At 43.0% G+C, this 22,400-nt stretch overlaps 2 protein-coding genes across 5 annotated transcripts; one reads left to right on the forward strand and one right to left on the reverse strand.

Moving 5' to 3' along the window:
• The first annotated feature begins 88 nt into the window (after window positions 1–88).
• On the forward strand, window positions 89–4,450 carry cfap45 (cilia and flagella associated protein 45). 2 transcript variants are annotated; one of them, XM_055514038.1, is made up of 13 exons: window positions 89–230; window positions 565–685; window positions 761–871; window positions 955–1,067; window positions 1,150–1,294; window positions 1,376–1,546; window positions 1,622–1,800; window positions 1,896–2,025; window positions 2,122–2,268; window positions 2,340–2,453; window positions 2,523–2,716; window positions 2,786–3,016; window positions 3,110–4,450. In XM_055514038.1, exons 2-13 carry the CDS (start codon window positions 683–685, stop codon window positions 3,186–3,188), a joined length of 1,617 nt encoding a protein of 538 aa, XP_055370013.1. In that variant the 5' UTR covers window positions 89–230; window positions 565–682; the 3' UTR covers window positions 3,189–4,450. The 2 variants fall into 2 exon arrangements, with proteins under 2 accessions (XP_055370013.1, XP_029026875.1); XM_029171042.3 differs by lacking the exon at window positions 89–230 and having other exon boundaries at window positions 431–685; window positions 2,786–3,010.
• LOC114867906 (clathrin heavy chain 1-like) lies at window positions 3,280–22,272 on the reverse strand. 3 transcript variants are annotated; one of them, XM_055514036.1, is made up of 34 exons: window positions 21,775–22,272; window positions 20,443–20,650; window positions 17,057–17,325; window positions 16,620–16,781; window positions 16,338–16,451; window positions 16,069–16,242; window positions 15,067–15,264; window positions 14,752–14,952; window positions 14,388–14,540; window positions 14,145–14,267; window positions 13,832–13,969; window positions 13,479–13,643; window positions 13,146–13,326; window positions 12,887–13,050; window positions 12,681–12,806; window positions 12,369–12,511; window positions 12,033–12,267; window positions 11,724–11,846; window positions 11,345–11,490; window positions 11,046–11,229; window positions 10,747–10,939; window positions 10,454–10,611; window positions 10,187–10,351; window positions 9,867–9,974; window positions 9,524–9,691; window positions 9,189–9,338; window positions 8,973–9,104; window positions 8,753–8,863; window positions 8,490–8,660; window positions 8,119–8,340; window positions 7,169–7,189; window positions 5,165–5,202; window positions 4,984–5,059; window positions 4,725–4,871 (listed from the first exon to the last, which is right to left on the reverse strand). In XM_055514036.1, exons 1-33 carry the CDS (start codon window positions 21,814–21,816, stop codon window positions 5,029–5,031), a joined length of 4,917 nt encoding a protein of 1,638 aa, XP_055370011.1. In that variant the 5' UTR covers window positions 21,817–22,272; the 3' UTR covers window positions 4,725–4,871; window positions 4,984–5,028. The 3 variants fall into 3 exon arrangements, with proteins under 3 accessions (XP_029026871.1, XP_029026873.1, XP_055370011.1); XM_029171038.3 differs by lacking the exon at window positions 5,165–5,202 and having other exon boundaries at window positions 3,280–4,871; XM_029171040.3 differs by lacking the exons at window positions 5,165–5,202; window positions 7,169–7,189 and having other exon boundaries at window positions 3,280–4,871.
• Window positions 22,273–22,400: the final 128 nt, after the last annotated feature.

Consider the following 22,400-nt stretch of genomic DNA (forward strand, 5'->3'; position numbering starts at 1 on the left):
TGAGACGCGTGGAGCTAAGAACGCTCAGCCCAAACACGAAAACGCGCTCGCAACTACCTCCGTGAGCCCAGACCGGGGTTTCTGTGCAGGAAGATGCGCTGGACCTTCGCAATAGCGCTCGTTGAAGCAACACGAGGAAGTGGAAAAGTTACGGCGCGTGAAGTTTCCGCATCATGTGGATAAACTGGCGCCACCCAGCTGGGAATGCTCAAAACAATGTGACGTCAGAGGTGAGCGTTATTTTGGAGATAAATATTTATCTAAATTCTAAATCTAAAAAATCTAAATATATCACTATATTACGTTTAGTGGCCTACGTTAACTTAAGTCAGACGTAGGACCTTTCTCAAGAACAAGGTTAATATAAAGGTAAAAAGGTAGCCCCGCCCACCTTTAGCTCTTGCGTTTGTTTCCATGACAACGTAAAAAATATTCCCAAGGGTGTATTTACAGTCAAGTACAGTACGTTAATGTAGCTGAATTTACAAAAACACAAGCAAAGCGAAACGCGTTTACTTAGCTAATTGCTAATAGCTAATTGACCGCCTCCGTTTTCCCCATCAGCCGTTGCATTTGTTCCCATGGCAACGGACAACAAACATTGAGCTCCCACGGTCAGCCTGCAACTCAAACGCTACTTTCTTCTCGAAAGCTGTGACAACAACAAGAACAGCACGGAACCATGGTAAGCCGGCGTTAGAACATGTTTACGTTACTGTGGATGGTTCTGCATTAGTACCGACAACATCATTGTCCGTAGATGTTGGCATCCAGCTCCACAAATTCAAGGAGCAGCACGCTGACGCGCCGGTACCGCACACGGGCCGCCACCTCCGAGGTGGATGAAACTCTGTTCGCGAGCCAAAAGCCAGTGAGTGACTCTGACACAGACTGTGACGCGGGACCACAGCTCACAGGCCGCGCCGTAACTGCTGCTCTCACACCTCTGTCCAGATGCCGGCCGGCGGACGTGGAAAGCAAGCATCGAAAGCTAAGGAGAACCCAGCAAAGAACCAGGACGGAAAGACGGTTCAAATAATTACAAAGGACCTCATTCGCAATCTCAGGTCAACCTGCATGAAATACTAAACCTCAAATATGAGAGGAAGCATAGTTACAATAATCAACCCCTGCTTTGTGTTTTTGCAGGATCCCACAGACGGATCCTTCTGGACAGTCGGTCATTCTCCCATTGGTTGAGTTTGAGCGAATCACCCACGCATCCAAGGCTCTTGAGAAGGAAGAGAGAGAGGCCTTGATGGACGCGTACAACCGAAAGAAAGAAGAGGAAATTGTATGGAACGTGAGAACGCGTTAAACTGGCGGCAGGACGATAGGAGCTCAGCTCTTATTCTGCTGATATGCTGTGTTCCAGAACGCGTCAGAGGAAAGAAAGCGTCAGATGTATTTGGCAGATCTGTCCCGTGAACAGAACCCGGCGCTGACCGAGCTGGAGCTGGAGGCTCGGGACCGAACGCAGCGCTTACTGGAGCGGGCCAGTACCCTGAGGATGGAGCAAGAAGACGAGATCAAGCAGCTGAACAAGGTACGACGGACGCGTGCGGAAGGAAAGCTGTCTGCGATTGAGCTGAGCGTCTAAAACGAGCGCGTGGTCCCTCAGCTGATTCTCAGTGCTCAGTGTCAAGCCACGCGGGACACGCAGATCCAGGAGAAGAAACTGATCCAAGCGGAGCTTTTGGAGGAGGAGAAGCGTCTGGACGCCATGATGGAGGTGGAGCGCCGCAAGGCCTTGGAGACCGTGGAGCAGATCGACGAGCTGCGCAAACAGCAGAGGATCAGGTGAGGTCTCGCCCCCCACACACACACACGCACGCACACACGCACGTGCGGGTGCATCCACGGTCGCAGTCACCACGCGTGTCGTGACGTTCTAGCGGGATGCAGCAAATCTGCGGGCAGATCCGGCAGCGCGAGGAGGAGAAGCAACTGCAGGACGAGCTGAAAGAGCAGGAGAGGCGGCAAATACGAGAGAACCAGGAGAGAATGAATGAGGAGGACCTGAAGGTGCCGACACAGCGGGGAGACAGAGCAGACTCAAGCCCAAGGTAGACGCGTGCGCTCGACCTAAAGTCTGGCTCCTCTTCATGTTCTCATTGTCAGGCCCTCGAGAAGAAGAGAGCAGAGCAGCAATATCTGCACGAAGAGGTCATGCACATCAATGCTGAGACCATGAGGGCGAAGGAGAAGAGGAGAGAGGAGGAGAAACTGGCTGACATGAGGGATATGGAGTACATCCAGAAGAAAATGGTGAGGTGGAAGCTGATAATCTAAAATACTGCTTAGGTCCATTTCTTTTTCTCATCCGGTGTCCTCCACAGGAGCGTGAGGCTGAATATGAGGCGAAGCAGAGGAGAATCAAGAAAGACAAGGAGCTGGAGATTGCCAGGCTCAGAGCCCAGCAGGAGCGAGCCAAGGACTACAAGGCGGAGCAGGTACCGACACACCGTCACATCCACGGGTTCTGGGAGGAAAGTGTCGCTCACGGTCCACTCCTTGGGCAGGATGAGCTCCGCGCGCGGCGGAACCAAGAAATCAATGACAGAAAATGGAGGCTGAAGGAGAAGGAGCAGGCGGAGAGGAGGGCGCAGGAGGAGGCCACGCTGAGGGCGGCTCGGCTGGAGCAGGTCCACCACAAGGAGCACATGCTGTCCATGGAGGCGGGCAGGGAGAAGGCGGAGTTCGAGCGGGTGCTGAGGTAGGAGACGCTGGGACGGAGCGGAAGGTGCCGCGCACGGAGAGCAAGGTGTTGGTTTTCACTCCCCAGGGCGCAGCAGGAGACGGCGTCCAGGCAGAAGGAGGCGGAGGAGAAGCAGCACCGCAGGGCGCAGCGGCACGCGGACGCCCTGCGGCAGCAGATGCGGGAGCGGGAGCTCTGCGCCGCGGCGCAGCGCAGGGAGACGTTCCAGGAGGCCGATCAGCTGACGGAGCAGGCGCGGCAGCGGCAGACGCGCCTCCACGAGATCCGGGAGAAGAAGCTCCAGGAGCTCCGGTGCGTGTGAGCGCCAGCATGCCTCATGCGTAATGCACAGAAGAACGGATTTGACTGTGTGATTAGCTCCGGAGCTAAAACGCGTCTGTCTATGTTAAGGTCTACTGGGATTTCTGAGAAATACTGCGGTGAAGTGGAGCGCAGAGCCGGAGGCTGCACACTCACAACCCGCCCGTGAGCAGCTTCACGTCGGACGGATTCAACTTGAACATACTTTTACTAGAATGTACCAATAAAGGTTTGTGGAACAAAAACGCTCTCACAGGAGACTGGGTACAATGTTTTGTTTTTATTTAGGCTAGTATTTCCCTTTCACTGGAGTCATATTCTTCCACTTATCAATGACAGATCCCCTTTATTCATATGCATGACAACGGAAAGGAATTTAACTTATGTTGGGGTTAGGATGACACTTTACACACACACAGCTCGAAGCATGTAAGGAAGTTAAGTACATCAAGGTAAATACAGGCTCTTATTTCAAACCCTTCTTGACAAACAACTGGATGTACTGAGACCTATTTCTTCATCATAACCATCTAAACACACAACCTACAGGAGTGCTTATGGATCTAATAAAGTTGTCATTAGGACACCAACTGTTCCACCAGCCTGTCTCCTTTGTTCGTACAGTTAGGAAACAGGACAGGGGAGTGGGTGGAGGACAGGTGGGAGGGGTCTTCATCTAAAAAGTTTCATTTCATCATTTTAACATCTGTACACGCCAGAAAAAAAAACGTTATGGTGACCGAGGGAAACATTACAACACCTGGCATACACAGACCTCAGTGCGAGGAAGTTTCAGAGTAAATACACACACACACACACTCACACACTCACACACATCACGGTTAAGGGGTTGAGGATCCTGGGGTTTGGTAGCCTTGGTCCCTCCCTTGCACATTCACAGATACAGTCTCGCACAAGCACTGTACACGGCACAAGAGGTCACCTAAGTACATGGAGCCAATGAAAGAGCGCTAACATCTAGGAGGGTGGATTGAGAGCCCAGTACAGGCTGAACAAGGTTTAAATTCTTATTTAGACCAGCAGGTCACACAAACACACCTTCATTCACACAGTGACATACATCTGTATGCATTTAAAACTCCATAAAGCTACACGCCTGTGCAGAATATACTATCATTACTTAGTGTTGCTAGCTATAGCCACTGAAATGGCAATATATGTTCAAATATTATATGTAACCTTTTTTCCTCAGAATATACAATGATGAAATGCATTATACAGACAAACGAGACAATGTCAGCTGTTCACATGTTCAGTACATCAAACGTAAGAGCTTGTCTACATTAATTTCTTCACAAGTGCAAAATCCAATGCTCCTCCACCTACTTCAAAGGTTCATTGCTAAGCTTTAGCAAGTCCACGTCTGCACAAACCATAAAACAATAAAAAAACAAACAAACAAAAAAAAAACGACATAACATTAATATTAACACAAACAAAATCTAAGTAGTCATAAATATGGAATGTGGAAATACAAAGAAGTCCATTTTTCTAATACAAACAAACTGCCTCAATGGAGTTAAATGTTTTCTCTTATAACAGCACAACATAATAAAAAAATAGTGCTCAAAATGAGAGTGGTCTGTTGCTTGTGGCCCCTTTTGTGAGTAGAAGACCATGGGAAGCTGGTGAGTAACACAAAGAGAGAGAAGACACATGGAAGGAGTGTGTTGGGTTGAAATATGGGAGGGGGGGGGGGTTCACATGCCATAACCGAAGGAGGGCTGTGGCGGCTGGGCGTAGCCTGGCGCTGCTGTGTAGCCGTAACCATAGGCCTGCTGGGGAGGCACAGCCACATTGGGTCCTGCTGTGAGCATGAGCTGGGGTGTGCCTGCAACAGAAGCGTCCAACGGCTAGTTAAAAATAAGCACGGCTTCGGTCACTGTCAAAGAGCAGCCACTGGGTCTGTCTTCAGTGTCCGCTAGGCAGTTATCTTTTTTTACCGTAAACAATGGGTTGAGATTCTGTAGCCTGCTCCTCCTGCTTCCTCAGAGACTCGGAGGCTTCGAGTTTGTCCACCTGCGTAAAACAGGACAACGATGGCAGGGTCAGGGGTCAGTCATATTGTGGACTATACGGCTCCTGAAGAGCAAGGGCTGAGACGCCGGCTTTGTAAAAACTGACCTCTGGGTTATTTCACTGGCTGACGGATGGGACCATTCCTGACAGGCGAAGAGGAATATAGTCCAGAATCAAATTAACAACAGGCTGCAAGAGGCAGCCTTGGTAATGTGTTGGACGCCCTCTAAGGCAGAACAAGTAACTACGGTGACAGACACGGACTACTCTAATAATCTCGGCTACAGTGCTCTGAGATAAACGGCCACCTATTCGTAGAAAGTGACAGGGATCAGGGAAGACACAGACAGCTAGTAAACAATAATGGTCCCACCATCCAGCCACCAAATTCATCTACTCTAATATGGTGGACATGTAAGGTATGTAGAGAACCAACCCCCCCACTGCTACAAATAGACAGACTCACATTTACATGGGGTTTTAACCCCAGCTAGTTTGTCCATCTTTTACCTAAATATGAAAACACACTTGTAGTGCAGTGAACAAGCTATGTTCAGTAGATTAGGTAGTTAGACACTTTTGTCAATTGTAAGGGAAATAATTGTTTATGTTCAGCAAAATGTCAAAGAAATTGTATAACATTAACACCAGTGCTTGCAGGTAACAACAGACACTTAACTATGATGTGTTGTTCTATGTGCTTACTGTCCAAACACACCTGACCGACATGAGATGAAGGCCCCCAGATTTTACACACCGTTAATGCCTGTATGCAAACAGCTACAGTGAGCATGCAACAACCTGTTAGATGCCGTCTTTGGTGCTTTTAGCAGCTCAGAGGCCAAAAGAGATGAGGCAAGAATTAGGCAGCCAGCAAGAAGCTTTAGATAATAGTTTTCATTAAGATTGTGAGGAAAGTGTGTGTGATTAAATCAGTAGGGACAATAATGCAGGTGTGGTTTGGGTTCAGTTCTCTACATACTCTATGCTGCTACTTCAGTCCATTTGTAAAGCAGGCTGAGGCTGTTGATTTGTTTAAGAAGAGAAGGGTTGAGACATGCTGAAGCGGCAGTTTAGTTATTTTCTCCTTGAAGAGTGCATGAGAAAGAGAGACCAAGAAGCAGAGAGCTATAGTGGAGGGAGTGTGAAAGAGGGTGAAGAAGATGGTTTCATACAGCCAGTTCAAGGCTTCCAGAAGCAGGCACAGCCAACATCGATGTCTCCTAGTCTGGCCTGAGTGCTGTGATGCGTCAAAGGGAGGGGGCGCATGCTTGTTGCTCTATAGGTTACGGCGTTATCCCCCAAAGAATTTACCCAAACTACAGATCGATCGCTCAACATTATTTGTCTGAAGAGACTGTAGTTCACAGTAGCAAAGACAACTGTGACACTAAAACGATACCGTCTTCAAAACCACCTGTGTTCATCTGCGATTAATTGACATGGAAACAGTAATTGAGAATCTCTGTAAATGGTCACTTTGAAATATTGCCTAGCTGCAGTGTGCTCCAGAGCACTACTATTGAAACAAATGGGCCCCAGCCCCTCATCATAAATCTACAGCTAACAGCTACGTCACTAGGCTATACAGTATGTAAAGAGTAAAAACACATAGTTCTGTTAAGGGTGATGGCTAGGAGCGGCCTGCAGCTGAGTGGTGTTACAGGACAATTAGAAAATTATCTACTACTAGTGAGAAAACGACCTGACCACAGCAGGTGAAACAACCAGAGCGACGCAACTCTCCCATCTACAGAGAGCTGCTGGCTGAAGGACATGGCTCCATATGTTTGGAAAAACTATCTGACTAACATGTAAGATGGGTCATTTGTAGTGATGATTATGCTTAGAGTTGAGAAAAAAACGGTTATCACTGACACCAAGGAATGCCACAGCCCTCTGACAGACAGGTGAGAGGAGCCTCGCTCTGGAGGTCTGTGGACTGGTATGTGGTCAAGTGGAAACGTGGAGTTCACATCCAGAAGCAGCAGAGTGACATGAGGGGAGAGGGAACATGCAGTTTCTGCTAATTTCACTCCTCCAAACTACAGGCTACAGGACAAGGGAAAGGGATCAAAAAGAATGATTAGAAAATAATTCGACTTTCACCTTTTCCTTTATCGCATCAACCTGGAAAGGAAATTCAGAGAGGCAACTTAAGGAGGAAAAAAAACAAATGGAAGTCTCCCAAAATAGAAACTGACAGAAAAAAACAAGTATTGTCACTAAAAAAAACAAAAAGGACCTGAGAGAGTAATGCTGGTAAGACACCACTTTTTATACAAATGCAGACTTGAGATTACTCTAGTAACTTTTACATATTTGTCATTTCATACTTGTCATACAGTGAATGGGCCCAAAGCTGATTCAAAGCCTAACACGTTCTGTTATATAGTTACTTACTTCATTACATTATTTTTCCAGGTACAATTTTGGTGGCACTGGCCAACAATTGTCTGGAAGTACACTTTTGTGTTACTGATCGTTTTGGGACAAACTCAATTCATATGATGCAATAAAAACACAGCTAATTTATGGGCCAGCATTAGTAAAAATTGCATGGCATGAAAAATGCACATCAAAATCTCGTCTGGAACACATTTGTATGGAAAAGTAGCTTGAACAGATAGAAGTGACTAATGAAGAACAAAACACCACTGATGACAGAAGCACAGGTTTGAGCATGAATGGAGAAAAGAATAGGCAGTACTGCTGAGGCTTTATTATATCCCCAAGAGACCGTATGAAACTGATTATAGTATATGCAAACACACTGTTTACATCCCATGGCAGTGAAAGACTGAGTGAATAAAGATTCCAGTTAATATTCATTAATTAATATTCTTTCTGATCTGAGACACCCAGCATTTTTCCAGGATTCAGAGTTTAGTGTAGGTTTGTGAATACTCTTCTACAAGTTTTACCGATTAACAGAGAGAAAAAAGTGCCAGAAAATATTGTCTAGCTTACTGCTTTTACAAAATGTTGCTTTAATGCACACCCTCTCTTTAGAAGCCTTCTTACAAAGCCTCAGCCTCGGTTACCTCTGACCAACCCACCTTACTGAGATACTCCCTCATGACTTGGATGAAGTATGGCATAGAGAAGTCCATGATGTTGTGTCGCCAGGCCGTCTCCAGCACCACATCGGGCCGCAGCAGGTCATAGCAGGTGAACAGGCAGGCAGCGAAGCACTCCTTCTTGTCTTCCTTCAGAAACCAAGCCAGAAGCTCCTCTGCCAGCTCAGTGTCTTTTGACTCAGAGGCGTACTGCATTGCATCCTACAGAGAGGACAGTTATAGTTCAATCTACTGACATCTGATATTTCAGGAGAGTCACCACCCCCCACAGATTAAAATGTGATGCCATGATTTTTATTTACATAGACTATCTGGATTGAATATACAAATTTATTTTGCTGGCCATTTACCTTGTAGAGTTTGTCCTTCTTGCAGAGCTCCACACTCTGCTTCCAGCGATTGTTGCCTTTAAAGAGGTAAGCTGCAATCCTCCTAAACTCAATGAGCTCATGCTTCTCTAAGCCCTGGGCCAGTGAGATGTTGTCGAAGTTGTCATAGGCGTCAATAGACGTACGCAATGCCTGGATAAGACAAAGGGTACGATAATAGGTAATAAGTGGAAAACATTTATTTATATGAACATTTTCAAGGCTATCATATTGTGTCAGCATACCGCATAGTCTTCCTCAATAATGAACAGGTTGTTAAGTGCCTCATTCACCGACTTGTTGTTGTGATTTTGGACAGACCTTAGATAAGGTTTAACTAGTGGCAGTTGTTTCACCTATACAAAGAATTATTCCAATCAGTCAAGAGTGTATGCGCATATCAAACCATTTCATGTTTCAAATGTGAAACAGCACTTTGTACACAAAGCTACACAGGCTCAGGACCTTGCTGAAGAAGTTGACAGCACGTGTGTGATCCAGCCTTGGAGACAGGACGATGAGCAGGTCATTCAGTAATAATGGTTTGAATTCTAGGTAAAAGTGCACGGCCTTGTAGTACAGCTCCACATTGGCCACCTACAATGCAACACACATACACACTCAGTTAAACAACTACACAAATCTACAACAAAAGGCCCAACTTATAGAAAGTTTAATTACCTTGGTAACAATGTCTTTGAACTGGCCTTCTTTCCAGGCATCAGCTGGATGGTTCATCATGGTGATGATGGCATTATCATACTCTTCATACTTATCATAGAGGAAAACCAGCTCTCCCCAAAGGTGGGCCTGCTCTGCTGCTCTGAGAACCTGATAATCACACACACACACACACAACGTTGGACAACAATAGGAAGATAAAACCAAGCTACGAGTTGCATAGACTTCCCACTTAAAGACTGCTCCCATCAGAGATGAAGTTTTAGTGTATAGAACTTCATGTCTGGAAGCAGAAACGCATGTTACTTACGTATTTAAAGATAACATTTTCTTACCTTTGGAATATTGACACGTGACCAGAAGAGCTCCAGGTGCTCCCTCATCTTCTGAGGCTTAAACTTTGAGTAGAGGATGGCCAGCTCAGTGAACATTCCCATGTGAGCACGCTCCAACCCGAGAGCAGCCTCCAGCATGGTGATCAGCTCCTCAAAGTATCCACGGTCCTGCAGAAAACACAGCTTATTAAATTGTAACTGCAAAAGAAGATTATCAATCACCATACTTATCTGTGCATAACCTTTTTTGTTTGTTATATGTCTGGTAAAAGTACGTGTAAAGTAGTGATTTAGATATAGATACCAAGTGTCATATTAGTTTAACACTATTTAACTCTCACACCTGGTAGTAGTTGATGAGCTCTTCAAGTTCATCAGCGTGGACAACAATGTGCAGGCCGCACATTTGGGCAAGACGAAACTCCTTCCCATCTACACAGGCGAAACAGACCTAGAGAGAGAGAGAAATCAAAACTCACTTTATGTAACTATTTATTTTAGCAATCACGGAATACCACAAAATTCTAAATGACCCTTAAGTGTCAGAGGACCTTATGGCAACTGGCTATGTAGACACAGATTGGTACAAAATCCATTTCTTGTGCCACTGAGCTGAGAGTGCCCCCCCACATCAAGTCAACAGGCTGCAGTCTCATTTCTCACCTCCTTCCATGTGCGGGTACTGTTTGCCTTCCGTGCTCCGTCCACAGCTGCCTGGTACTCTCCTAGGTGCACCAGAGTGGAGGCCAGACGACCAAAGTTGGACACGTTGTTGTAAAGCAGTTTAGCTGCTTCATACATTTTGTCGTCATAGCATCGATCACCCACCTGCAGCACACAAAAAGGACCAATTAGCTCAATGCATCAACTTTGTGAGCAACAATTGTGTATGAGTGTATGCCGTTGGTCTGTATGAGCCCCAGAACCTACTTGCTGAATGTGAGCATTGTTAGGACCATTGATGAACTCTTCCAGCTCTGCTAGACGATTAGTCTTGGCCAAAGCGAAAATCAACTCCGTTTCAACATAGGACTCACGGGCCTTCTTTCGGGCCATTTGCAGAAATTTCACCAGGTCCTCCCAATTTCCTGTACAGAATGATCATAAGCCGTAATGTAATTGAACATTAAACTGTCTTCAAAACATGACAAACTATAATGATTGAGCATACACAATTCATCAGACCTTCCACCAGCATCCAGCGAGTTCATATTTTATCTTACCGCTTTGAGCTGCAGCCTGTCCCACTTCCATATAAGCAGAGGGGTCATCGGCCTTGATGTAGGAATCAATAGCTTCTTTGACCATTCCCTTTTGAAGCTGGGCCTTTGCCAACTGGCTCCATACTGGTGGCTCATTGCAGCGCTCAGCAAACTCATAAGCTCTGTCCAGGTTACCAATGTGCTCAATTAAAACCTGGACACAAGAGAAAAACCCTTAAATAAAATACCAAAAACATTTCCAAAATGATGTACCATGTCTAAAACTAAACAGTTATAATATACCAAGGGAATGCACTTGCCTGTACAGCAGAAGTGTTGACATCAAATTTCCTAAAAATAGCAAAGGCCTCTTCAAACAGCTCATTGCTGATGGCAATGTTTGCAATGTCTGGGGCATCGTAGTTATCCAGACGGTTGATGTACTCCATTACACGTGTACGATCAGCTTTGATGGCGGTTAGGATGAGCAGGTTCTGAAGGTTTCTAAACAAATAAGGGGGGATTTTCAGTAGGCAACATTTTTTGTGTATTGTACAATGTTGTCTATTTTGTTCTTAAAGTTGCAGATGCATCGCAGGAAGCATGAGGCCTTTCTCACCTGTGCTCACTAAAAACAGAGTTATCCAGAACAATTTTCTCGAGAAGCTCAATGAGTTCATTCGGAAGGTCGGCAGTCATGAAGGCCTTCACGGTAACAGAAACCTCCTCTGGATCCTGGGTCTCTGACAAGGCTGTCTGGACAACCTGCACCAGAGATTGACAATATGCTAGACAGACAGCACCTGCTTCTCTATGCAAACTTTTGTTTCAGTAAGTAGATGATTAAAAACATCTGACAGGCAGAAAAATAGGGCTTGGAAACTTGTTAACCTAATTCAGTTACAGAAGCAAGATGAGCCACATCCATGTTAAAAGGGCAAAACAAACCAACTCGCATAGCATAAGTTACATATTCTAAATCCAACAAGGGGTCAAACCTGATCAATGAGTGGTCTTCTGTAGTTGTTAGTCTCCAACAGCACGCTCGCCCACAGCTCGGGGTTCTTGCGCCGTACAAGGTAGCGGGACAGACTCTTGAACAGCGAGTTTTCATTGCACACCTATAGGATGATTTGGTAAATTACAAAAACTTTTCCCAAACTAACTACTGTAAGGGTTTTATGATATTTGCATATTAGAACTTCAGAGTGTCAACCAGGCAACCTGAACATGAAAATGCATGATTTAAAATAAACTATCCAGTTGTTTTTGCTTTCAGAGAAAATAAGGCTCCAACCACAACTTACATGTATCAGTTCCTGGTCACATTGTCCTCTTTCATAGGCCACACAGGCAAGATGGGGATCTCTCTTCTCACAATACTTGCCCACCACACGGCTGTCATAATATGGATTCTCTCTCAAGAAGCGCTCAGGGTTGTTGTTGCTGTCGATATAGATCTTGGCTAGGGCATTATGGGTTGCTGGCTCCTCACAACCTTCATGAATACGAGCCTCCAACCAAGGCAACAGCAGCTTCAGACTAAAGAAAGATGCACAGTAAGGATTTCTAAGGATTTGTCGCTTCGCTAATGTTGAGGGATTATAACCCCCCTATGCTATTGAATTCATTTTCATACTTACCGATTCCTTTTCTCAACTTCCGCAACCAGTTCATCTGTGGAGAATTGGCCTCTCACAACCATGATCAGGTTCTTAATCACATCTTCAGCACAGTCTACATCCAGTAACCCTCCAATCACTACTGGCAGACGGCTTGGATTCACCTGGAGTAAATGAGGTTACAGACATACTGCTGTTGAGGGAAGACTAGCCCAATGTCACTTATTTAGCCTCTGTGAGACATTTTCTAATTTACAGAGGAAAGGGGGGGGGGGGGTGAACAGAATATTTGTAGCTCTTGGTTCAAAACACTATGTTTTTATAGCAATGTACCTTTTGCACGTAGATCTCAATGTATTTCTGCAGACTGTTGCGGTACAGGTACAGCACCAAATCGTGCACAAAATCGAAGCGGTCACACACAATGATCAAAGGAAGCTGGTCAGTCAGCTTTGCTTCCTGTATCAGAAGAAATACAACCTGCTCAGTACTCATAACTATTTAAGAGGCATGAGTAAAATTATTCTGCACTTTCTGACCTTAAGGAAGTTCTTCACTCGTTCAGGGTCATAGCAGTTACTCTCTCTGCAAATTCTTTCCACCTCTTTGATCTGTCCCGTCTTGCAGGCAGCTTGAATATATTTAAAGTGGACCTCTGGATCCTGGCTGAAGTTTACAATGGAACCCAGGAAATAGAACAAACCTGTAAGACAAGATAGTCCAAATTAACAGGGTACTTATTTGCAACTCTTTTGTTTTTGTAAAACGAACAGGAGATATTTCTTTGAACCAGCTCACCTTCAAAACTCTTGAATGACTCAAAAAGCTCAGTCAGAGACTGAGTAGTGAGCTGCTCATGGTACTTAGATGCCACCTGCACACAGATCTGCAGATTCTGGCGGATGTTTGCAGAGAGCATTGCCCTTAAACACTCCAGAGAGTCTTCCACTGACAAAGAGCCAAAGAAATTCACTAACCACTGTAGGGACAAATATTAAAAAGGGATTAGCCACAAAAAGGAACATTTGCAAATAAATGCAATGTTTTTAATAAATGCATTTTAAATTAGATTAACTAGGAAAAATATTGCAGTAATGTTTTATAAATCTTTAGTTAGTGCTATTGCTATACCTCTGGGTTGAGAAGATGTGTATGCACCACAGCCCGTTTGATGTCATACAAGTCTGTATAATGCTCCAGCGCCCTTTGCAGAAGACCTGCCTTCTCACACAGCTGTGCAACATGAGCACGATCATAGTGGGTGAACATCTGATTACCCAGGATGGCATCTGCAACCTGCAATGCGTGACACAGGAGCAAGGACGTTCATCACCATTTGTAGCTTTATCAACAGTAAATGTGGTAAAAAAAAAAAAAAAAAAAAAAAAAAAAAAAAAAAAGAAAAACTTGATAAGCAGTTAAGTTAAGAAATCTGAAAAGGTGTTTATTTAAAATTAAATCACCACGTCACAAAGTTTATGTACCTGTGGTGCATGGACCAAATTCATTTCCAGCAGGCGTGTCTGCAGTGGACCTTCCATAGGTCTGTTATTCTTTAGGGCATCTAGTAAGAAGGATGTACACTGCTGAATCAGGTTGTACTCCATGAAGACATCAACTATCTGGGGAGACAAAACAGAAAAACTAAATCTCTAGCTGGCTTAAATATGCAGCTTGATTACTGATTGTAGAGCAGGTCGCAGAAAGACTTATGCAAATCTCATATTGCAAACCACCTGACACAATGAAATAATTTTAAAGACAGCTGTGGAGGAAATACATGCCCCTGTGTTTTACCTGTGTAATATCAGCAAGTGGCTCTTCATCCTGGACCAACATCTGGGAGAACTGAAGTCCCTGCTCTGGACTAATACGCATTACGTTCCTCAGCAAGAAGATCCAGTCTGGAGTGTAGCCAACCTACAGAACAGAATATCTTTAAGAACATTAATCCTACATCTGAGGTGACAGTAGTGGGACATGCACTCACTTCTCTCTCATGAGCCCTGTGTATGAGTGTACAATAGGTATCACACAAACCTTCTTGGCATAAAGGACAATCTTCTGAAACTGGCCAGTCTCTGCAAAGCACTGAATGACTTTGTTGGGGACATTGGCTCTGAGGTAGACACTAAGAGCAAGAGTAGGATCTACAGACTTCACCAAGTCTCCAAGCTCCTCAGAGCACTCCAGCTGTAAAATAAAACACACGGAGGCACGCATAAGGAAACAAATGTGGGTTTTTAGGAGATAATGTGCAGGGCACAGCTATTCAAGAACTGACTAAATGGAGTCAGAGGAGCAGCAGATGCAGCTTTAGAGAATACACGTGTGACGCACAAATGACGCTTGCTTTAGAATACGTCTATAACATAAGTGTTTGCTAGTCACACTGATCAAATACCTTGTCCTCCTTTAGCCATTTCTCCAATAGCTGCTTGCGGCCCTGCTGTAGGACAGGTCTGCAAAGCTCCAGCGATTCAAACTTGTTAAGCTGGCCTTGATCAAGTAAGATGCCAAAATACTGGAGCAAAGGAGACGTCTGGCCTGGCTGGGCTGGAACACTCTGGAAGCGGCGTATGGTGTCTGGGGTCCGCAGAATACCCTGGAGATAGAAACAATGAATACAGTGGGATTCACTTCATCTTTAGCTTCTTAGTCTGGAGTAAGACTAAAAACCTGTAGTTTAACCCCGCTTCAGATGTGTACATGAAGATACCTTTGGTGCATTGGCTGCCACCTTGGCAGCTTCGGAATAATTTCCTGCTGCAAAGAGGGTGTTGAACTTGCGGGCAAACAGCTCCTCAGCACCAGCAAGATTATTGCGAACAGCCATGCGAAGAGCCAGGTCAGGGTTCTGGAGCACGTTAGTGATGTAGGGTATTATGTTTTCCTCCTCAACACACACTGATAGGACCTGGAAAACATTTACATACAATTATTGTCTGTACACAAATATGTCTATATTACATTACTGAAAAATAACTACCATGTGTAACACAAACAAAAACCCTGCAGACCAATGGTAATTCATGTATACACGCTACTTCATTCCAGGGATCTTACACTATCTGACTGGCAAAATCTAACAGTACTATGTTAGAATACATGGATTTGAAACTCAGAGGTGTGACAGATGTGTTCTTGTCACATTGTTAGATTACATTTACTTGTGTTTTGGCAATTAGGTGTTAAATTTGGTGTGTGCATGTAATACACTGAGCTGTATCTGTTTGACCTACAGATGAGGGCCAAGAGCAGTAACAGGATTAGACTGTATAGTTTGCCTGGCTAGGTTTAGATGTCCTGCTGTGATTGTCATATTGCTACTGGGGGTTGATGTTTTCGCAAAGATGTCCTCTGTCAAGGTCACACAGCAACACTCAAAGACCCACGCTGACACACAGCATGGCTAAAATACCGCAGGAAAAATGATTCACTAATGTAATCAGTAACAGGCCAAGATAAAAAAGAACCCAGTATGAATATGCACATACTCTTTCTCTCATCAGTACAGATTTTGAAATAATTAATATGCAGATATATCAGTGCTTATCCACTGTTGAGAATAAGAAGTTATTATTGCTTTTGAGTCGTTCCACGTTTAATAATTATTATTATCCTCAATACATACAGTCTATAGAAAACAAATCATCTCATAGCCCTAACTACTTCCCTCCCTGTCTCTCCATTAGACAGAGGATCAAAGCAGGAACAATACCTGTCCCTTCCTGTTGACGCCAATGATACCAGCTGTAGGCTCATGGGGAGCGGTGACAAAAATGGTCTCCCCACTGATCCTGTTCATGTAGATACAAGTTCCAGTCTCCAGGTCGTAAAGGTGAATGTAGCCATATTTAGTGATGAGAAAGACCACATCCTGCTTGGAACTAATCTATATGCACAGAAAAAGAATGATTAGAATGAATAAAAGACACATAATTGTCAAGTAGAGGCACTTTGTGTCTCATCATTAAGTAGTTTTAGTACCTGCATTGCAACAGGAAAGTCATTCTGAGCTTCTGGAGGAAAGAAAACATCCACTGCCTTTTTTGGAAACGGCTGGTTCCCCGTCGGTGGAGTCCCCACTTCAATAATGTGCAGCTAGAAGCAAATAGGCATATGAACATCAGGCTTCAGTGGCCTCTCTAAAAACATTTTTAAAAGACATTAAATTATATTTAAACCTGGTGTTGTAGTTTTTAAGACTTGATTTCTCTTATTCACGCTAACCTGATCTCTAACACTTTACAGTGCCAGAAATTGTCTTACTTTGCCCCCTGCTTGTCCTCGTACAGCAAAGCAGAACAGAGTCGACTCCTCTGTGTTTCCCTCCATCTTGAACTGTGCAAAACCAGCGGCGTGCCCTTCAATGGGCTGAGACACCTTCCTGTCCACTGAATACAGCTGCATGGCTCCAACAACACGATTTTGCTAAAGATAGAAGAAAACAAACTTCTCAGACTAAAGCTAGATTACAGACATTTCTATTTAATACCTAACAACTATGTTTCCAGCATCATAGACCACTACCTAATAAAGAGGCCAGTGAAGGTAAATAGCTTTATAGCCTTAATAGTGGAGAGTTGTTGTATTACACTTGGTACTGACATAGAAGTAAATAATGCTTGTGCACATTCACTACTATGGGTAATTATGTAATATCATTCAATTGTTACATGCATGTATTCAATGCACAAACACTTTACCTGTGCTGAAATACCAATGAGCAGCAACCACTTCTGTTTAGCATCTGTGCGGTAGTTGATGATCTGGCAGCCAGCAAGACTGGAGTGACGGTCAAAGACTTTGATTGGCTGTGAGTCACCCTCCATGCTCCAATGGTAGACTGCGTTGTCTGTGACCAGGGCAACAGTGTTGAGGGATATCCACTTCCAGAAGGTCACATCATCTGTCATCGTGTGAGCCTTCATCTTGCTCTTCATCTCAATGTTGAAAATCTGCAAGGTCTTTGCCGCTGAAAATATTCAGGGCCAAAGTTAACACACAGAGACACAGACGAATGGCCTTCATTCTCTAAATATTCTCTAATAATTAAATTTAGTCAAATTAATGTGACTACAATTATCACACACAAATCACAGCAGACTCTGAGACCATTTGAGATTATCAAAATCCAATTGCTGGAGAAATGTTGGTAGCTGGTTTTGGTTTGAGAAGCACTGAAGGGACATACAAAAAGTCTGGTAGCAGTGTCAAAACAATGCAAGACCAACAAAAGGGCAACCACTGCATGGGTGGATCTGCATTCAGTTAAGTCTGATGCAAAAGAAATCTAACACAAACACACTTAGACCTCCTGAGACAATGTGAAGTCATCACACACCTGTGAAATCAGTTTTCAACCTAAATAATTGACAGAACGTTCAGTCCAATATTAGTGCCTCTTTAAGAAAAAGCATTATTCACCACTAACGCACCAGAGGAACATTTCCCAACAACACTGCAAAAGGATTTCCCCTTAATATTTGGATTAAAAAAACTCATTTCTCCAACACTTTTATAAGTTATAAAATCTTGTCTTGTACGATATGAAATGCAGCATATCAGCTTCTGAATAGCCCTTAAATTATTCTTTTTCTCGATTAATTTTCACTTAACTGCATATGAAAGGAAAAACATTCACATACTTGTGTTTAACACAATGTTAATTTAGATCTTGATCATCACTCCAAGGTACTATTATTATTATTATTATTTATTATTATTATTATTACTACTACTACTACTTCTTCTTGTGGTTCTCAGTTACATAAACAAATTACTGTTCATTTTGTTTTGGCAAAATAGTTCAAATCTCTTTTGAGCTGTCTAGAACTAGATCAAGTAGTAGCCAACTTCTATAGTACTCATTGCAAGAGAATGAGGCTTTATGGCCCGTGTCCAGCCCTCCTCCCACAGCATCCAACCAGGGAATAAAACTCCAGACATGTTATAGCTCTTAGGAGATTCACATGAAAATTTAATCCTAAAATGAGGAATGCAGGAATTTGGGTTGGGTCTGAATGCAGATTAGCAAAAGAAGTCCACAAAGCACACAAACAGATGATGAGGAAGGGATGCCGGATGGATGCGCTTACACCCATTTTGTTTTCCTTATCCAGTTTCACCAGAAGAAAGATTATTTTAAATTATTTGGGGGAAAGGCATATTTCAGTTTAGGCCCAAGCAAGTCTGAATTACACTAAAATGTATATGTTAATTTAAAACTTAAATAAATAAATAATAATAATAAAAATAAATAGACATTCCACAAAACCTGAACTGTAAAGTCCACTGACATTTATAAATAAGTCATGTACTGCAATGGTTTTTCTATCTGCGTTTTCTATCAAGTAACTTACAACACAAGTTATCCAACATACTGTATACTTAGGCTTAACTTTTATAAGCCACTTATCACTAATCCTCTCAGATATACTGAAGAGTCAGCAGACAAAAAAATATGGAATAACGAATTTCTTTTCCAAATAAGTAGACAAATCTAATAGGAGAATAAGAAAAAAAGCAAATTTATCATTAACTGATTATATAAGACTGTCCTGTATAATCTGGTTTTACAGATTATTAACTATTTAATTTAGATAATTCATTTGCATCATTTTATCAGTTATTTATTAGTATCCCTATATTGCCTAGTGACATTTTTCTATACTGTTAAGCTAAATGTTGCAAGTGGTAGTAGTGGTAGGTAATGGTGCCCACCAACTTTTGTTTAATAGTGGTTTACTGAAATATTTGACACATCTTTAGGTGCAGGCAGCTTCTCTGCTGCAAAGATTATGTATTACTAATATATACATTTAGAAAAATTCATTTTTTTACGTCACAAAAATATCAGGCCTAAATTAAGGAATTATATTCACAACACTGTCAACAGATACTGCCCTACTGTTTATTTAGGGCTGTCCTACATGTCACTGCTTGCCTGATTTCCCCAGTTTAAATGACCATATCATTTTTTTCCTGCATGTTTTAGCCCTTTTACTACATATGTCCTATACGTTTGCACCAACCATTTTCCAAGCCACATTTTTCATAATAACATTTCTGAATATTTGTATAATTATATTTTGCCAGATTTGGACTAATTGTGACAGAACCTTTAAACTTCTATTAATAAAAACGTTATCCTTCGAATCCTAGGCCCCCAACAGATGTTTAATGTTATCTTATTCATTTTTCTGCATCTTACCCTTCTTTTAAAATTATGAAGCACACAGATTTACATTTGCTGCCTATGTTTTCCTTCAGCTTCAGCCACTTTGATTCATCGTTGTTGGCATTAGGTCAACATAATTAAACTAAGCTGCCACAATGTCATTCACAAAACATTCACAATTATTTATTTACTTTAGAAGGTCGTTTTAAGACCTTATATGCCTAATTCTTTCTGGAGTAAACTTAAAGGTAATATAACAGCATTTAAAAATCTCATATAAACTATGTTTGGAAAATGGTCAGCTTTAATAGAGAATACATGTACTGTACGTTGTAGCAAACTGGACAAAACACGCACATACAAACAAAGGAAAAAAAGATACAGTCCTTTAAGCTGCCTGTTTTTTTTGCTATGCTTTGCTTGTGTTTATCATTGTGCTGTGCAAACATGTCAAGACAGTGCATACAGGATCACACTTTGACAAGTAAAATTCAACTCACCGTCTGCAAACATAAGAAAGCAGTAAGAAATGAAAAAAAGAGCAAAAACAAGCAAAATAGACAAAGCATTCGTGATAGCATGACATTTAACTGCTATTATAACAACTTTTCTTAAAACAATTTCTAAAATTCATTACACTATTTAGCTATTTAACATTTTTTGACAAACGGAAATGGGGTGGTCTACATATGAACATCAAAATGAAAAGCAGACTGTGACAGCTAAAAACTGACTGACAACACAAACAAAATTTACACAAATGGCCCAGGTATTAGAGAAGCACCATAGCAAGGTTTGCAACTGGTCAACTGCCTCCTACAACTGTTAATTTTCATTCTTTGTGCTTTCAGAACTCTACATGTTTTGAATACATCTCTGTTTTAATAATATTAGATATGAGTTTAAACTTACCTTTAAGAGCAATAACTTTGCTCGCAGGGTTCATGATGGCACTGTCCGCAGAGATAGGCCTCCGAATGGGATTGTTTGGGTCGGCCAAATCTATGATGACAACCTGGGCCTGCTCACCAACTTTCTCCCTGATGCAGATGAACTTGTCCGACTCCATGGTCAGAGTGCTGAATCCAATGTTTGCTGGGTTGACTCCCAGGTTCTGGAGCTGAGATCAGAATACAAGTTATGAAGTGCAACGCTTGAAGAAAACCCATTTGGAGAGATAACAAAAATGCCAACGTTACCATTTTAGCAGTGTTTACAATTAAAATTTATCATGTCACAATTACCACTAAAGGTGGATGAGCTACATTGAATTTCTTGGTTCAGGAAATTGACATCAATACTGAGTGTCATTGCCAAAGGTCATGTATGTGCATACTTATAACAAATGAGCTTCATTGGAGGTTTCATTCTAAATTCGTTAATTGACAACACTAATCACCAACTCTTTTCTTTTTCACAAACATTTTTCTGTCGCCTATGTCTGGAGTGAAATTATGTCAGCATGGGTGACCCACCTGCTTCACCTCGCGGAGGCCGATGAGCTTATTTAATTTACATTTTCAACAACAATACAATGTTAACATACGATATTAGAGCCGCTCGTCAGCTGTAAAAAGGGCCCGTCGTGACATAACCTTTCACTGTACGACGCGAATTGCTGAGAGTCGGGTCAGGCTGTATCTGAGCACAGTTTAACAGCTACTAGCCAGCTTAAATACATGACTTGACACATCGGAGCATCAGTGTGATAACAACACTGGACTTCAATTCAAAGAGACATCCTGCCGAATATATTTATTTTTATTTTGGGCCTTGTGTGACTAGATGTATTACATAGCCACGATTAGCTAGTGACGTGGTTCCAACATCCCTCACGACACACTAACCAGTTAAAGTTAACGGTGAGCTAACGTGGGGATAAAGCAACGCATATTTGACAGCGTTAGCCAAATCATATCCAACCACATTATATTAACTTATCTTTAAAATTGCCACTAAAGTGTGTAGATTTATTAGTTTACCCCCTCGTTAATGACGGCTACCGTCGACCGATACTAATTTTACTAGGCAGCAGCATCAATGCAATGAATGAGCGCCGCTAGTCTGAACTAGCTTGTCGTTAGCTGATGGCTAAACGGGGGATGGGAGGTCATTCATTAGCTGCGGGTATTGACGTTTAACGGTAACTTAGCTAGCGAGCTGTCAAGCTACTATTAAGAGGGCGGAAACCAAACGACAAAAAGACTGTCTGGGGCACAAAAAGACACGACGCCCGCCACATACCTGCAGATGCTCCTGGAAGCGAATAGGTAGGATTTGAGCCATGTTGGTTTCCTTGAGCGTCTCCAGCGCTGAATCTCTAGCCGTACAGCTAGCTAGCTAGGCAGCAGCACCCGCGCTAGCTACGACCTCCTCACTGAGCGTTTAGGTCGAAGCCTCACGGTGAGAACAAACACGGAGAATGCAATGCGCGGCGCTTTTAATTGCGTCTCCTTCAGCTGGTACCACGGAAATGTTCGAAAGCCCCTCCTGTGTGCGCGCCTTCTATTGCATCGATGGGTAGCGGTGGCTGATCTTCTGTCCAAAATCCGCAATGGCGGCGGAAGCGGCTCAGAGCCTTCCCACTCCGGAAGCATCCAGGGAGCTCTGGAAGGACGCTGGCTCTGGCCTCACGCGGAGGATGACCAAGAAGCCTCCAATTTATTCCATCTATGCAAATAATACACAACTTCTGTTTCTACTGATTGTGCTTTCTGGGAGCCAAGTCTCCTTATTGTACTTTAATCCAAACCAAAAAGACCAGACATACGTGTGTATTGCACCCATTCACTCATCTGAGCCCCTCGTCATTGTAAAGTTTGTAGATTTCACCGCGAGGAACAAACAAACAATATATAATCTGAAATGAA

Source organism: Betta splendens, chromosome 13 (genome assembly GCF_900634795.4).
Source record: "Betta splendens chromosome 13, fBetSpl5.4, whole genome shotgun sequence".
Lineage (NCBI taxonomy): Eukaryota > Metazoa > Chordata > Actinopteri > Anabantiformes > Osphronemidae > Betta > Betta splendens.

Coding starts and splice junctions, on each gene's coding strand:
- LOC114867906 (XM_029171038.3), bottom strand. CDS start 21,816: ATGGCTCAAATCCTACCTATTCGCTTCCAGGAGCATCTGCAG. Junction 11,230..11,344: donor TCTGTTTTTAGTGAGCACAG/GTGAGAAAGGCC, acceptor TTATTTGTTTAG/AAACCTTCAGAACCTGCTCA. Junction 9,692..9,866: donor AGCTCATCAACTACTACCAG/GTGTGAGAGTTA, acceptor TGTTTTCTGCAG/GACCGTGGATACTTTGAGGA.
- cfap45 (XM_055514038.1), top strand. Junction 872..954: donor TGTTCGCGAGCCAAAAGCCA/GTGAGTGACTCT, acceptor ACCTCTGTCCAG/ATGCCGGCCGGCGGACGTGG. Junction 1,801..1,895: donor CGCAAACAGCAGAGGATCAG/GTGAGGTCTCGC, acceptor GTGACGTTCTAG/CGGGATGCAGCAAATCTGCG.